General features: G+C 32.5%; 1 protein-coding gene across 15 annotated transcripts in view; it reads right to left on the minus strand.

The window, feature by feature from the left end:
- Positions 1 to 16,641, minus strand: part of LOC126735097 (obscurin-like) — a 168,588-nt gene that overhangs the window by 90,668 nt on the left and 61,279 nt on the right. For 9 of the 15 annotated variants that reach the window (XM_050439027.1, XM_050438999.1, XM_050439065.1 and 6 more), the window contains 10 exons: positions 14,830 to 15,381; positions 14,525 to 14,776; positions 14,155 to 14,296; positions 1,877 to 2,061; positions 1,558 to 1,822; positions 1,346 to 1,501; positions 1,156 to 1,289; positions 1,036 to 1,098; positions 638 to 847; positions 104 to 281 (listed from right to left, as the gene is read on the minus strand). In XM_050439027.1, coding sequence (XP_050294984.1) covers positions 104 to 281; positions 638 to 847; positions 1,036 to 1,098; positions 1,156 to 1,289; positions 1,346 to 1,501; positions 1,558 to 1,822; positions 1,877 to 2,061; positions 14,155 to 14,296; positions 14,525 to 14,776; positions 14,830 to 15,381 — 2,137 coding nt within the window. The remainder of the gene's footprint in view (positions 1 to 103; positions 282 to 637; positions 848 to 1,035; positions 1,099 to 1,155; positions 1,290 to 1,345; positions 1,502 to 1,557; positions 1,823 to 1,876; positions 2,062 to 14,154; positions 14,297 to 14,524; positions 14,777 to 14,829; positions 15,382 to 16,641) is intronic. The other 6 variants (XM_050439052.1, XM_050439104.1, XM_050439037.1 and 3 more) reach the window with 4 other exon arrangements.

Consider the following 16,641-nt stretch of genomic DNA (forward strand, 5'->3'; position numbering starts at 1 on the left):
TCCTATTACTTAAACTTATAGAGAGAATGTGGCTTCTGAGAAATTAGCAAAATAAGCATTTTCTTAATAAAACCCAATATTTATTTGTTTTTTTATACCATACCATTTCACGGTGGCTCTGGGCTCCGCCTCAATTTGGACTTTGAGTTCCAGGTTTTCGCCTTGGGAGACTACTTTTGACTCGCCCAACTTCTGGATCACTCTGGGTTTACTGTAGACGTCTACTTTCCAGAACTGGGAGACTTGGGCCAGCTCATTGCTGGCCACCACGGAGTACGAACCTGAAAAATTAATTTTGAAATAAATACATTTAAATTGTTGTGAGAAATAATACTATAGTAGTATTATTTCTCACAACAATTTATAAATGTAATACTAGGTACCAATAATCAAAATTAAAGAGTTAAAGTGCGCTGTAGCAGAAAAATTACTTTATTGATCAGATATGTATTCACTGCAGGATGAACATAGACAACTGTGTACGTGTATATAACGTGTATACGTATTTGATCCCTAGCACTAGGGTTAAATTTACTTTTTGTTACTTAACTTATACTTAACTACACTAAAGTGTGTATAAAGTTAGTACTTTCGGCATGCTTGTAAAAAAGGTATATTTTACAAGCGTAAAACTAACCTGTGTCAGTCAAAGAAGTTTTCTCCATCACCAAACTGTACTTTTCACCTTCTTTCACTATCTTAATCCGGTCGGTTTGTTTGATTTCTTTTCCATCCTTGTAGAACTGCACTTTCGGTTCGGGGATTCCTTCTATTTCCACGGTCATTTTGAGAAGGAGCTCCGCGTGAATCGAGATGTCTTCCATTTTGTTTTTGATTCTTGGAGGTGCTGCAATAATTGATTTATGATCAACATGTTGATTTATACGAGTTCATACACCGATTTAAGCAAAAATGTGCAATAGAAGGAATAAAAGTGGTATTAAAGTAGAGAGTTTCGAAATGGAGTGTATTGTTCGTGCATTTTACAACATAGAAATAGAAGTGTTAAATCTATAAGTTTCTGGTTATTTTTACCATTAACTTTGAATGTGCGTGTTTCTGTCTCAAAGTATTCTTCAATGTAGTAACTCTTTTGAGCTGTAAATAATTCATCAAACAAATAAAAACTGTATAACACATAAAAGGGAAACAAACCTTTTACAGTCAGTTTCATTTCGGCCGAGTCCACCCCCATTTCATTTTCGGCAATGACATTGTAGACTCCTGCGTCTTCAGATTTGACGTCTTTAATGATAAGAGACATGGACTCCTCGTCTTCATACAAAAATCTATAAATTTTTGAATAATTAATTAAAAATCACTTATTAAACCAAATGGAACTTACTTATATTTGGTTCCGGCTTCGATGGGTTTGCCCTCATGGGTGAACTTTACCTGAGGCTTAGGATAACCTTTCACTTGAAGCTCCAACATAGCTTGATTGCCTGCCGTCACTATTGGGTCTCGTTTTTCGATGATTAGTTGTGGTTTCTCCGGTTCCCTTTAATAAACGTGTTTAATGATAAATCGACTAATAAATAAATTATTAGGGGTTACCTAAACAATTGATTGACAGTACCATGAACTGTAAGTTCGGCGCTACAACTGATGTGGCCTCTGGAAGTTTGGGCGACGCAAGTATATAAACCGACGTCATCTGGTTTCACATGTTGGAACACCAGAGCCAAGGAATCTTCATCATCACCCATTAAAACTTTAAAGCGTTCATCGGGTTCAAAGGGAGCCCCATCTTTTTTCCAGTGGAAGTCGGGTTTTTCTCCCGGTGGGAGAAGTTCACCTTCTTCAAATATTTCTTTATTGTCTAAAATATTATTATCAATTGCATTCATTTATACACTATGCATTTCAGTCTTACCAGTGACGGTGACAGTAGCTTCAGAAGAAGCTTCACCGAATTTATTGGTGGCCACGCACTTGTACAGTCCGGCATCGGTTTTCTTCACCTCCGGTATGACCAGCTCGTAAAATCCTTTGTCGGAGTGCTCTCTGATAATTTGCATACGCTGCTCGGTTTCAGAGATCTTTTTGCCGTCCTTGAAGCTGAACAAATTATTTGTTAATTTTGATTATGGTGCATATTTGGTTTGCGGACGACATTGTTATCATAATAAATGAAAAAATGTTCGAAAAACGCTGTAGATTCTACTTAGACAGACCACGGAAAATAAGAGGAAGAATTGATTCAAAATGGTACAATATACAATTGCAAAATATTAATTTTTATTATCTTTATTAACAAATAGGACTATCCCTCGATTATACAAACCGTTACTCCATGCTAAACCTACGCATAACATGGATGAGAATCATGAATTGTATAACTAAAGTCAAAGTTAACCTTAGTTATAGTATTCATGGTAAGAACTCTTCAAATTGGCTTCTGAAGTAGGTTATCTATTTTTTTATCATTCTATATATAAAGTTATAAGTAGAAGCAGTTTTCTTCTATTAGGTATACTAAATGGGATGTAGATGGCGCTCGAGTAGAGAGAATGTAGTCTTTGTCACTCTTCAAAAATCCCCTCAAAATAGTGTTTTTAAAGTTGTTTTTTTTACAAGATAATACAGTTAGGGGTGAGCAGTAGCCTTTTCATACGATTGACTTGTTTTTGAGTGTTTGTGTCCAGTGTTTGTGTGATAGTTAACTGCATTCAAGGCATCCACTGTCATTTCCCGCCAAAAATGGGTTTCTCAACAACAGATGTGAGAGAAATAAAATCCGATGTTTTACGATAAATTTCTCTCTGAAATAGCTACGAAAGTAGCTGCATTAATAAGAGAAAAATTTGATGAACAGCTAGAAGCTCAAAACTAGGAAATCGCAGCCCTTAAAGTAGGGTTAAGTCGGATGGAGGAAAAGAACTGTCAACTTAGAACTCTACTAGACAATCAAGAACAAACAATGCGCAGCAACAATGTCCGTATATTCGGCATCAAACATGACCGAAATGAAAATGTCCGAGAAACTGTACTATCTATATCAAATAATAAGCTAAAATTGCAGGTTAACGGTAACAAAAATTCCGGGCCGTAAACCGCCGGCAGTGCTTGTATGGTTTTCTACTGCTGATGTCCGATTGAAGCACTAATTGACATTTTTTCAAATTTTAATAATATAACGTGTCTAGGTGATTTTAATATTGATATATCTAAATTACAGTCATGCAACTCAGCTTATTTATTTGTGTGAAACTTTCGATTTGAAGCAGCTTATAACCGAGCCTACTCGTATGACCAACAACAATAGTTCAATTATAGATCTTATTTTTATAAATCATGTTGGCATTTTGAAATCTGGCATAATAAGCTCTACATTTTCTGACCATTTTGGCGTTTTTTGTGAATTTAATGTCACATAGTCTATTGTACAACCGCACATTGTATCTTATAGATCCTTAAAAGATATAAACCTAAACAACTTCCAAGAGGATTTGGAGGCTGTTCCATTCCATTCAATATATGAATTCGAATCCATAGATGATAAGATACATTTTTTAAACAATAACTTACTCAAATTGTTCGACAAGCATGCTCCTATTAAAACTATAGTTTTTCGAAAAAAAAAGATTCTCCGTGGCTGACAGATAATATTAAACTATTGCAAAAATTAAGAAATAAGGCATTAAAGGATTTTAAAATAACTAAACTGCCAGCTAAATGGAATTATTAGAAACAGCTTAGAAACTATACCACAACAGCGATTAGAGCGGAAAAAGGGCTTTTTATAGTGATAGATTATTGTACAAACAAGGACAAGTGGCGTAAACTAAGAAAAATATTGCCATCAAAGCAGAAGCAAATATTTAAATCTTTTGTAAGTACCTACTAACAATTTTAATTCATATTTTATAGATAGTACAAGAATGACAAATATTGATAATTGTGATGAGTTAATTAATTTTTATGATCAGAATGCATTACCAACCTTAAATAAGTTTTCTTTTCATCCCACTGATTATAATACTATTTCTGCAATTATATTACGTATTAAGTCTAAAGCATTCGGGGTGGATAATTTTAATATTACGTTATTTCAACTATGCTGTCCTTTTATTATATCCTTTATTTTACATATTGTAAACGAGTGTATTAATAAAAACTACTTTCCCAAATGCTGGAAAGAAGCCTTTGTTGCCATTGAAAGTGCATAATCCAACAGATTTTAGTCAATTTAGGTCTATCAGTATTTTACCAACGTTTTCAAAAATTCTCGAACGCATTCTAGACTCTCCAATTCGTAGTTTTCTTAATAATAATTATATTTTACCACCTAAGCAATCTGGATTTCAAAACAAATTATAGTTGTACTTCGGCTATGGCGGACGTTATTGATGACGTAATTCGGGCTAGGGATGATGGTAAGATTTCTGCTCTGGTGTTGTTGGATTATACTAAAGCTTTTGATTTCGTTAGCCACTCAATTTTAAAGTCTTTGTTTCATTATATTAGTTTTTCTGATGCTGCTATTAATTTAATTGCATCTTATTTAAATAATCGGATTCAACGTGTTAAAATAGATAATAGACGTAAAATAGACGAAATATCTGATCCTTTGGAAGTTGAAAGTGGTGTGCCTCAGGGTAGTATTTTAGGACCCTTGTTTTTTATTATTTACACGTCTAGATTTTATCTTCAATTAAAGCATTGTGCTCATCATTTTTACGCAGACGACACGCAGTTATATTATTCATTTTTACCAGGAGATTTCAAAATGGCTGAGTTTAAAATTAATCAGGATTTACAAGCTATTTGTGATGTTTCTTCAAAGCATTTATTAAAATTAAATCCTTCGAAGTCATCTATAATATTAATAGGTAATCGAACTAACATAAATAATATTTTATATGATATAAACATTAAATTGGGGGACGAAACAATTCCAGTTGTTGAAAAATGTAAGAGTTTGGGCCTTATAGTAGATAATAATATTCGTTTTAAACATCACGTGTCTAATATTCTTAAAAAGGCATATCTTGCTTTAAAATTAATTTATTTGCATAGACACTATTTAAGTAAAGATATTAAGAAGCTTTTATGTGATTCATTGGTCCTTTCACAATGTAATTACTGTGTATGGCTGGTGTCTTGATTATGAGGATAGGGGTAGACTGCAAAAGCTCCAAAACTCTTGCATTCGACTAATATTTGGCATTTGCAGGAGAAACCGCATTTCCCATAAACTTCACGAACTTGGATGGCTTAATATGCATAATCGAAGAATTGCTCATTCTTTAACATTTTTTTATAAAATTTTGATATGTCGTAGTCCGCCCTATCTCTATCAGAAAATAACTTTTAGAAATGACGTACTCCATTTAAATTTAAGAAGAAATACTATTCTCATTCCAACACATAAAACACAGTTGTTTAAACGATCATTTTCTTACAATTTTTACTTATCAAATAAATTCTTTAAATTTGGATCCGGACCGTAGAAATTGATAATCTCTTGTAATACTTTTCGTAATAGGATGATTGTACATCTAATGAATCAGCAGTGTATATAAGGGTATAATATAATAGGTATAATTTAGGTTCTTCTTTTTTAACTTTTTGAATGGCTGTTTTCTTGAGTAATTTATTACAATTTTTGATATTGGGATCTTTTTTTTTATTTATTTCCTGTCTATAATAATTTTTCTATTTTTTGTTATTTAACAAAAAATGTAATCTGTTTTTAGGGTGTTTGCAAAGTGTATTGTTTTGCTTGATGTTAAACTGTCAAATTTAGAATTTAGAACTTTTATATGTAGGTTTATTAGGTATATGATTAAAGAAAAAGTATTTAATTAGTTATTAGTTAGCGTTACTGAAATTACCATTTTTTTAATGGTAATTACAGTAATAAAGTGTGGGGCCACAATGTTAAAGACCAGAATCTGGCAGAATTCTAAATTTGTAGGCCTTTTATTTGCGTAAATTTATTACTAGATTTTGTAAACTTAAATTCTCTAGTATTATAAACGAAATTCTCATACAAGAATTTTGTACTTTTTATATATTTTTTTAATATATGCAGAGCTATCATACACTACATCGCCGTAATCAAATAAAGACAAAATGAGATCATCACATAGAAAATATTTTTGTTTTAAATAATTTTTTTAAGCTTAAATAAGCAATATTAAATTTATTTTTTATATGACGCTCAAATGAAAGAAAACTATTAAATGTAATTCCTAATTTTTTTGCTTCGGGTACAACTGGAATTTAAATATCATTTAAAGAAATTTGAATGCTATTTCCGACTCCTCGCCGTAAATTTAAATTGAAACATATAAGAACGTTAGCCTTTTCAGCATTTCATTTAAGTTTATGGTCTTCTGCTTATTAGATCGGAGTGAAATTCTTGGCGAAATTTGCTAATATCGTGAACATAAATAGGGGATATAGACTTGTTTTTTACCGTTTTATTCATATCCACTAGATAAATTGAAAATACTAAAATAGTAAGGGTAAGAGTAATTGAGGTACTCCGCGGTTGGATATTATAAATTCAGAGAACTATTTTTGGGATTGCTGAAAGACCATAATACACGTTTGTCTATTAAGAAAAAAGTCTTTTAAAAAATTAACTCCGCTTTCCGAATATATTACATACATACATTAATTTAGCAAATAACAAGTCTAGCAGTGCCACACACGTACGGTGATTTTGTTCCTTGTTCTTTTTAATATCATTCAAAATTGAAGCTAAGCTTGTTGACGTACTGAAATTTTTCCTGAGCTGACTGGCAATCAGGTATTATATTGTTTAACTCAGTAAATAAGCAAAGTTTATTATAGAGGTCTTTTTCAAAGATTTTGATAGTGCGGGCGAAATGCTAATAGGCCTCAAATCATCATACTCTTTTTCACGGAAATTTTTGCTATTAATTTTAGAATTGCCGTTTTCCATGCATGGATATTTTTTTTTAAGGAGACATTCGTTAATAATTTTGAATTAAAGCCAAAAGATAATTACTTTTTAATGAAATCCCGTTGAATCCTACCGCAGTAGATTTTATTGAAGAAACTAATTTGATTAAACTACTTTCATCAAGAAGTTGAAAAGTACATTTTTGATTATTTACTACATTATTTCTATACCATATTTCAATAGCTAGTTGTACAGTACAGTGCGACTCTTAACTGCCCCCCTGCCCTCTTATCTTTTGAATGCGTTTATATAAAAATTTGAAATTTGGTACACATCATTAGCAACCTAAATACAACTTTTTGGTCCCTAACTCATTTTGCAAAACTCCAAAATGGCGGCGGGACGCTATTTTGAGAAAAAAAAAATTAAATAGAAATAGAGGTTGCTCTTGAGGTAAGGTAGTGCGCGGAAATAGAGTCTAACCGACATGACATTAGTCTAAATTAAACTTAAACGTGAGGTGCGCCTGACAGTGGCACAAATGTAAGAACAACGTGTAGAAAAGGTTAGGTTAAAAAAGAAAGAACTTTAGCCTGTCCAAGTGAGGGGTAGTTAAAACCAAAAGTAAATACCGCTTCATACAAGCGATATTTGATATTTACCGACAGGCGTCAAATGACGTCATCGGTTTAACCCCCAAAACAAAAGTAACTCAAAAAGTTATAGCGATTGACAGCTGACAAATAAAAAAATTCAAAAACGGATTGTATAAACAAACAAAAACTACTATATTATTATATACAGGGTGTCCGGAAAAAGGAGCCCAATCCGCCAGCCACATATAGGGTGGACCGAAATAATGCGACTTTCGTTATGCCATTTTTTAATTGGGCGCTCGGTATTCAATATGTCAAAATAAGAAATATAAAATCGTTTTTTTAATGTAAGTAGAGTGTTTCATGAGGTTACCCAATCTTTTCTTGTAAAAAAAGTATTCTTAGTAAATGTCGGCCTGATAATCCGTTTATTAGATATCTTAATTTTAAAATCTAGATATTTCTTTCACAATCAAATTGGCTGACCTCGGGCACCAGTAACTTTTTACGTACTCTCAAAGTGACAAATTTAAACGCTTCTGACGCTCTTAACATGCTTCTCAATTACTCCTAAAATAAATCTAAATTTTTTAAACACATATTTGTATTTGGTGTTTTCTTACAACTTATAAAACCATAATGGCTCATAGACCAAGAAATCTATTCTTTTCCGAAATGGCGGATATGGTTTTGATGTATGGTAAGTTTTAAATATTATTGTAAATAGTAAATACCTGTGAATTCTTAACTAGGAAAATGTGACTCCAATGTTAGTTTAGCAGCTAGCACTATGCCCAGACATTCCCAAACCGATTTTATCCCAAAAGAAAATATTTTTTTTATTTGATTAACCGCCTAAGGGCCAAATTATAGACCGGCTGGTAAAGTGTCTGGGAAAGTTATCCTGCTGGTAACATTAAAAATTGAGTTATGAACTTCTTGTTTGTCTTACCAGCGGGATAATTCTTGCTTACCAGTAGAATAAATTAACAACAGGACAAAGCAGCGTTAGGTTTACCAGGAATTTTATAACCTCAAATTTTTCAAAGAGTTGGAGCTTGCATATTTTTGCAAGAAGTTTGTGTATAATATTCTAAATTTTGTTCTTCTTTTGTATAAGCATTTTGTGAAAATGAATAACCATCTTGTTAATAGCCAATTTTTTCATTTGGATGTGCTGTCAGATGAGTCGGATGAGGAAGAATTAGAAGATTTTATAAACATTATTTTTTTAATAAAAAAATGATTTACCGCTTGTCGCATGAAGTTGAGGGACTTTTTAAAACTTTTTAAAATGACCCCCCCCCCCCAAATTTTAAGTAATTTCAGACTCTCTTAAAGGAGAATATGTAAAACTTCCAGATGAAGAAGAAACAGTGGGAATTGTTCAGGGATTTTTCAATATAGCTGCTTTCCCCTCAGTGCTTTTAGTGCTAGATGGAACACATATAAGAATCCAAAGCCCAGGTGGTGATCAAGCGGAGTGGTTCAGAAATCAAAAAGGGTTCTTCTTAATAAATGCCATGGTTGCTTGTGATCACAATATGAAAATAAGAAATGTCGTTTCCAGATGGCCCGTTTCTGTTCCAGATGTAACAATTTTTAATAATTCACCTTTAAAGGCCCACTTTAAAAATAATGAACTAAATGTTTTATTAATAGGAGATAGTGGTTATGCAATTAAAAAATATTTCATTACTCCCGTAGAAAATCCAACCAATAAAGCTGAAAGATTATTTCAAGAGTCGATAATAAGAACTCGAAATATTATTGAGAGAACTATAGGAGTATGGAAAAGGTGTTTTCCTTGTTTAGCTATAGGACTTTGAACTAAAATTGACCTAACACAAGATGTTATTGTTGCAACAACTATTTTACACAACCTGGCAATATTAGAATATTAGGAGTGGCCACCAGAAAATGATGAAGAGATAGAGGCTCTTATTAATGATTTACAAATGTCTGATGATGTTAATCAGCCTCATGGAAAACAAAATGATTAACACCGAAGATATTTTATTAATAATAGATTGCATTAACTTTATCAATTTAGGATATTAATTTTAATATATAAATTATGTTATTATAAATTTTGTTTATTTTTCTATTGCACAACAATAAAACATATAGGATGGAATATACAATATATATATTCCACAAAAAGCAGTCAATTTTAATAAACATTTTTACAAGTAAACAACGTAATAAACTAAAATGCAAATACCTATTAATACTAGTACTAACAGAAGGAATATCGGATTTGGCACAAAACAAGTATACAAGTATCTATAATTATTATTAAAAACCAAATACGCCCATTATTTTTATTAATTTTCTCAGGACCGCAGATTCATAATCTTCATTTTTCTTTTTTTCTTAAGATTACTGTACTGGCCACAACAATTACGTTGTTGCCAAACTGTAAACCTTCTGTTACTTAACAACAGGTTAAAATTTGGTTCATAATTCCTCCTACAGCTACCGGTAGGTTTACCGAGAGGATAGAATTTATCTGGCTGATAACACACAGGAACTTTACCAGCTGGTCCGTAATTTGGCCCTAAGGGAGACTGGAAGTTTCAGCGAAAGACGGTTCAACCAGGGCAAGAGGAAGAAATTTTAAGAATTGTCGAAGAATCGCCAAATATTAATACTAGGGTTTTAGCTAAACGGGTAAGAAATATTGAGAAAACCGAGACACATAATATTTTACGGAGTCAACAACTTTACCCATTTCATCTTCAAAAAGTACAGGGTCTTTTACCCGACGATCCTGAGGCAAGACTTGGTTATGTGAAATGAATAATAGAAATGTGGATTTTATAAGGGCGATTCTGTTTACTGACGAAGCCACGTTCACGAGAAACGGCATGACAAATATCCATAACGCACGCATGGGCCAAAGAGAATCCTTGGGCCATAGTTGAGACACATCATCAAGTAAATTTTAAAGCCAATGTGTGGGCAGGTGTTATGGATAAGTTTCTTTTAGGACCTGTCAATTTACCAGATAATTTGACTGGTGATTCATTTCTGTTCTACAAATTTAAGACAAAATCTTTGGTTTCAACTCGACGGTGCTCCAGCTCATTTTGCTATAAATGGGATATAGGAACTGTTTACATCAAGTATTTCAAGATTGGTCGGGGTCGAGATGCTCCTGTTCCGTGACCACCCCGTTCGCCCGACGTTACACGACGTTTCCGATTTTAAACGAGGATCATTTAAGGGAAAGAATTACTGCAGCTGGAGAGCATTGCAAGTTGAAACAAAAATTTTTCAAAGCCTTAGATTTTCTTTAATAAAGAGGGCTCGTATGCGTATACAAATGAACGGAGGTCACGTAGAACAAATTGGGTCATTATTCTATAATTTTTATTATAATAAGTAATTTAGCATTAATTTCGAAAAAATTATTTACATTTATTTTGTTAACTTCTTAAAATGTATCTAGATTTTAAAATTAAGATATCTAATAAAGGGATTCTCAGGCCGACATTTACTAAGAATACTTTTTTTACAAGAAAAGATTGGATAATTAGATTTTTTTACTAGAACTTTATTATACAGGGGTACGAAAAAGAACAACAGCCATGTACCCAATACAGCGCCACAGAATATACATGTAAAAAAATAACCGATTGACCGCAATATTAAAACATCCTATCTAAGCGATAGCCTTAACCGTGGCGTCATTTGACATTTTTGACAGTAACCGTTGGTTCTCACCAGACTAAAGCATGGACAGGCTATATGCAAGTTAAGCAAACAAAAGGGTAAAAGTTGTCGGAAAGTTTTTGTAAGTTTTAGGGCCCTAAGAATGTTATATTTGTAATAAATGTATATAGAAGATAAATGCGTGTTTGAATAAAAGGTAAACTAAGAAAAGACGCAATCATCCACAATTTATGAAAAACTCCATCTATAATAGATGATATAATATCCAAGAAAAATATTATGTAACAGTGAAAAATGATTGATCAGACTGTTTTAGATTAAAAAGTCATTTCTATGACAAATATTACCTCTTATAAAAACAAAATAAACTAATAAAAAGAAAAATAAGACACAAAAATAAATTTTTAAAAAAGATAAAATTTAAATAAGACATTACATGCTTTCATAGGTTAATTAGGATCCAGATCCACCAGAGAAATTATTGGCCATAACTATTGGCTCACAATACCTACGCAAGAATAAAGAGACAGACAAAGTATACACTAGATGGGAAAAACACTAAATATGCTGAAAGAGGATTTAAAAAAGCTAAAACTAAAAAAGAAAGAGTGAGAAAGCATATAAAAAAAATATGCGAAGGATCCGTTTAGAGAAGCAAGTCTAAGAAAACTCTAACAAAACTTATAGTGTAATCAATAAAATATCTAACAGATCTATAGGAAATAAGAAACAAAATATAGAATTATAGATCAGACTCGAGAAACTATAGAAAATCGGCATTGAATTTGTAGAGAAATTTAATAATAATTTTTTGAAAATCGGGCAAACTTAGCAGCTAAAAACACAATACTAATGTACCTAACTTCAATAAGTAAAAAAAAAATAATTTTCTTGCAGCTTACAGACGCGATCAAAGAAATATTAAGTTTAGTGATCTAAAGAATAATTGTTCACCAGATCTTGACAGTATTACAAAAAATGAATTGATGGAATTATTAAAAATCATTGGAGATTGTAGAGTTGAAAATTGGTAAGAAAAAATCAATTTAAAAAAATCAGAATTTAATAGCTACAGGCCTATTACACTATTTTTTCTCAAAAACCTTGGAAAAAAATGATTAAAATAAGACTTTGTATTTTCACTGATAAAAGTTTTGGATTTTGACATCAACCAGTATGGACTTCAGTTTTTCAGAGTAAAAGCAGTACACTTGGAGTGAAGGGAATTAAACAAAAATTAACTTCGTCATCATGGTCTTCATACTGTAAACATATGTATACTTAATGGTAAATAATTAAGAAAAAAAACATGCTGCAGTCCAAGTGAAGTAGAAATTGTTAAGGTTGGAGTAGCATATAAGACCAGTTGAGTACTTACTACATATAAATAGTTTACAATATGCCCGACTAGCGTTAAAATACTTCATGTTTGCAGACGATAGATCTGTTAGTCATCGGAGAATACTAATATATTACATCAAGGTGTAAATAGTAATAATTTAAAAACATATACAAACATAAGTTGGCTGAATTGGCTGACAAAAGTAAGCAAAATCTTAATGTTACACTTAATTAAATAATATCGATTTAGGAGATTAAGTCGCTCAGTACAAATATTTTGATTTCACAATAACTAACGATAAATGTTAAATAATTTAAAAATCATGGACTGCAAAGGTACCTACTCTGAGCTGCTAAAATCATAGTTTAGAAATAGTATTCAAAAATTACCAGTTAAAAATTATGTAAGTGAAGTAAAAATTGTTAAGGTTGGAGTAGCATATACGACCACTTGAGTACTACATGAAAATAGTTTACAATATGCCCGACTAGCGTTAAAATAATTCATGTTTTCAGACGATAATTCTGTTAGTCATCGGAGAATCCTAACAGATTACATCAAGGTGTAAATAGTAATGATTTAAAAACATATATAAGTTGGCTGAATTGGCTGACAAAAGTAAACAAAATCTTAATGTTACACTTAATTAAATAATATCGATTTAGGAGATTAAGTCGCTCAGTACAAATATTTTGATTTTATAATAATTAATGATCTGACTTTTAACAGACATGTGGGCTTACCCCAAGGATTGGCAGCATGAAGCGTTATGCACATCAACTAAATGAAAAATCACGTTACTTATTGTATAATAGTCTAATTAACCCACACTTGTGGTACCTAATACATAAGTTCATAAATTACTTTTTTAAGACTAAAAAGTGCCAAAACTCTCTGATTTTTAAATGCATGCATACACACAGTCAATTGGATTTCTGCAGAAATGACAAACAGTAATGTAAAACTATATTGTAGAAATCTTAGGATATATGTTAAAGAACAAAATTAATAATATTATGCAGTGTTTCGTATAAATTAAATATCTAAGATTGCTTCATATACCTATACTCAAATTTATTATGAGATATTTTTTATTTTTGTTAACCTTGGTACCTGCGTAACATGTGCTGATTAGAGATCAGAAATAAATTCGTCAACAAAAAAAAATATATTTTTTTTTAATTTCATCTTCCAAAGTGAATTTTTCATTTTTTAAATTTATAAAGAAAAAATTTTGAAATAGGTCTGCAATAATTTTTTAGGAAGAATCTGTGTTTCAATTGTCAAACCTCTAATATTCATTTTCAGTGATGATGATTTCGTCCCATGGATTTTTTTAAATGCCAACTTCCAAGGCTTATTCTCCATTTTTAAAAATTTTTGAAAAATGGAAACTGGTAGTATAGATATCCAATAATTAATTTTTTTTAATAATCCAAATATAGATATTTAATAATTTTATAAAAAGTATCTACGTTGCAATTTTTAAATCTCTCACTTCAATATTTCCAGAGGTAAAAACATTTTGTCCCAGGGATTTTTTTTTTATTTTTTGAACTTCCAAGGCCAATTTCTTCATTTAAAACACTAAATTGGGGTCCAATGATTTTGTAATATAAAAACAGCGACTAAATAAATTACTGATATTATTTACTTACAAATTAATTTCGGGATTGGGCTCCCCGACCACTTTAACCATAAACCGTAAATAAGTGTTTTCGATCAGCTCGGCATCTTTCATGGACACCAAAAACTCCGGATGGTCACTTTTGGCTCGTTCTTCACGTTCTTCAGTCGACACTAAAAAGGACCGCATTAAAACCATAATCTCAACCGATAAGTTTCCTATGGGTAAAACATGGGAGGGAAATTTGATTAGCCAATATATATATTCACCAATTTGGTTACCAATAAAGTTGTTAACACAGTAAATTCAACAAAATATCGTTAACGTGAAACACAAATAATAAGTTTTTGAGGACGTCAAACCACATAGAAAAACCAACATGACACGGTTGCTCTACTAACGTTCGTGGACCACCAGTTGGGCAGAGCAGGACGCCTTGGATTTATCAGTTTGGGCAATAGCAGTATATATACCGCCATCTTCGTCTTTCACTTGTTTTATGACAAGTTTATATTCGTGTCCTTTTTCATCTACGATAGTCTGGATACGTCCAGACATGCTGCCGTCCTCGTTCAACGGTTTACTGTCTTTTAACCATTTGAAATCACTGGGTTTATCTTTGAGAAGCACTTCGAAAAATGCACTCTCACCAGCTACATGGAACTTGTTAGAAAAGTTGATTTATAATTTAATAAAAGATACTTACGTTCGATACTTGTTCCCCTAATAGTCTTAATAAAATGCGGCCTATTACCGTCCAGCTCCTCCAGCTTCTGCTCGGCAGACTTTTCTTTTGCCATCGCGGTTGTTTCAGAGGTTTTACTCTGCAAATTATTTCCAGAATACATGAGCACGTGAGTTTTGGCTTCCGCGGATTCGCTCAACATTTGGGCACCAGAAGCACGTCTCGCAATTAACGATGTTAGTTCAGCAATGGACGACTTTCGTCTTTGCGATGTTGTTATTTCGGTTGCAGATGATTTTCGGCTAGTAGCAGTAGATGAAGAAGCAATTTTGGATTCTTTAATTGAAACTTTACGCTCTGATGATTGGGACATTGCGACGCTTTCGGAAGCGATTTTAGATTGATTAGCAGTAGCAGTGGCGATTTGCGATGTTGTTGTAGCGAGAGAAGCGATGGCGCTAGAAGCTGTAACTGTTACCTGTGATTTGGTTTCCGAAGATGATTCGATTTTCGATTGTTTGGAGTATGACTCCTCTGATGATTTGGCCGAGGTTTTGATTGCTGAAGATTCTTCTATAAAAAGGGATATTGGGATTTAGTGCAATAATAGAGGTTTTAGATCTGATTTTCTGAAACCGATCCCTCATAAATGTGTGAATTTTTGCAAAGTAATTAAGTTAGGAGACAAATGTTATATAGTGCCTCCAGAGGAGATTAATTATAATATATCACAAAGTTATGATTTAAAATATGGATTTTGCTGGAAAAGAGCACGTTTTTCATTAGAAAAAACCAACTCGGAAAATTGAGATATTTTTATTTATATACAGTTTTGTTTCATTTAGAATTTATCTATATAACAAAATATATAAAAGTTCTTATATATAAAAGAAAGTTGTGTTAGTTACTGAAAGTAAAATTGGTGGAGAGGTAGCTTAGAACCAGAAAACGGACATAGGATACTTTTTATCCTGTTTGACCGCGTTTCCCTGAAGTCACTATAAAGCGCGGTATAATAAAAACGCATCTGACTTGATGAAAAAAATGCAAATCACAGCTAAACGTAATTTTATCTATGGTTAAGTAGAGAGTGTTCCTGGTTATCCGGATGTGCGTTCTACTGATGCTCTTGGTCGTATGTATACAGTTCATCCAAAGAATGATGACTGCTTCTACCTTCGGTTGTTGCTGGTAAATGTGCATGGGCCAAGGTCATTTGAGTTACTACGGATTGTTAGTGGTACAATATTCCCAACATATCGTGCTGCCCCTTAGAATATTGAAAGGTCTTTCAATGTTCTAAGTGCTGCCCATTGGGATACGACAATCGTTAAAGCCATTATCTCTGCATCTCCAAGTCAGAAACGCACCTGATTTGCTATCATGAGTTCGGCATGCTTTCAATCGAACCCATCTAATCTGGCAAAAATACAAGAATATGTCAGACAATATTTTACATCAAATTCGTGTCAAATCGAGGACTTTATTTAATATGAGGGCAAACAAAATCCCGGCTTAACACTTTTCCAATCTGCCTACTATAATTGCCGAAAAAACCACACATTTCACTAATTTTAAACGCACGGTATAGTAGAGTAAAATTCTAATTTGGCGCCATAATCAAATTTTAAATTACCCGCTATTATGACGTCACAAGCCCACTTTCACTTTCGGTTAGTACTACCCCTCGACATTCAGAGGGCGCAATAGTCAATTGGCGTTCAGTGGTCTATTGGCTCTTATGGAACTTTCTAAGAGCCTTAAACCTCTTTAACCTATCTAAGAAGTATTGATCTGTGGTTCAGTTATGGATTATAATTAATGACTAGACTG

Source organism: Anthonomus grandis, chromosome 1 (assembly GCF_022605725.1).
Source record: "Anthonomus grandis grandis chromosome 1, icAntGran1.3, whole genome shotgun sequence".
NCBI lineage: Eukaryota > Metazoa > Arthropoda > Insecta > Coleoptera > Curculionidae > Anthonomus > Anthonomus grandis.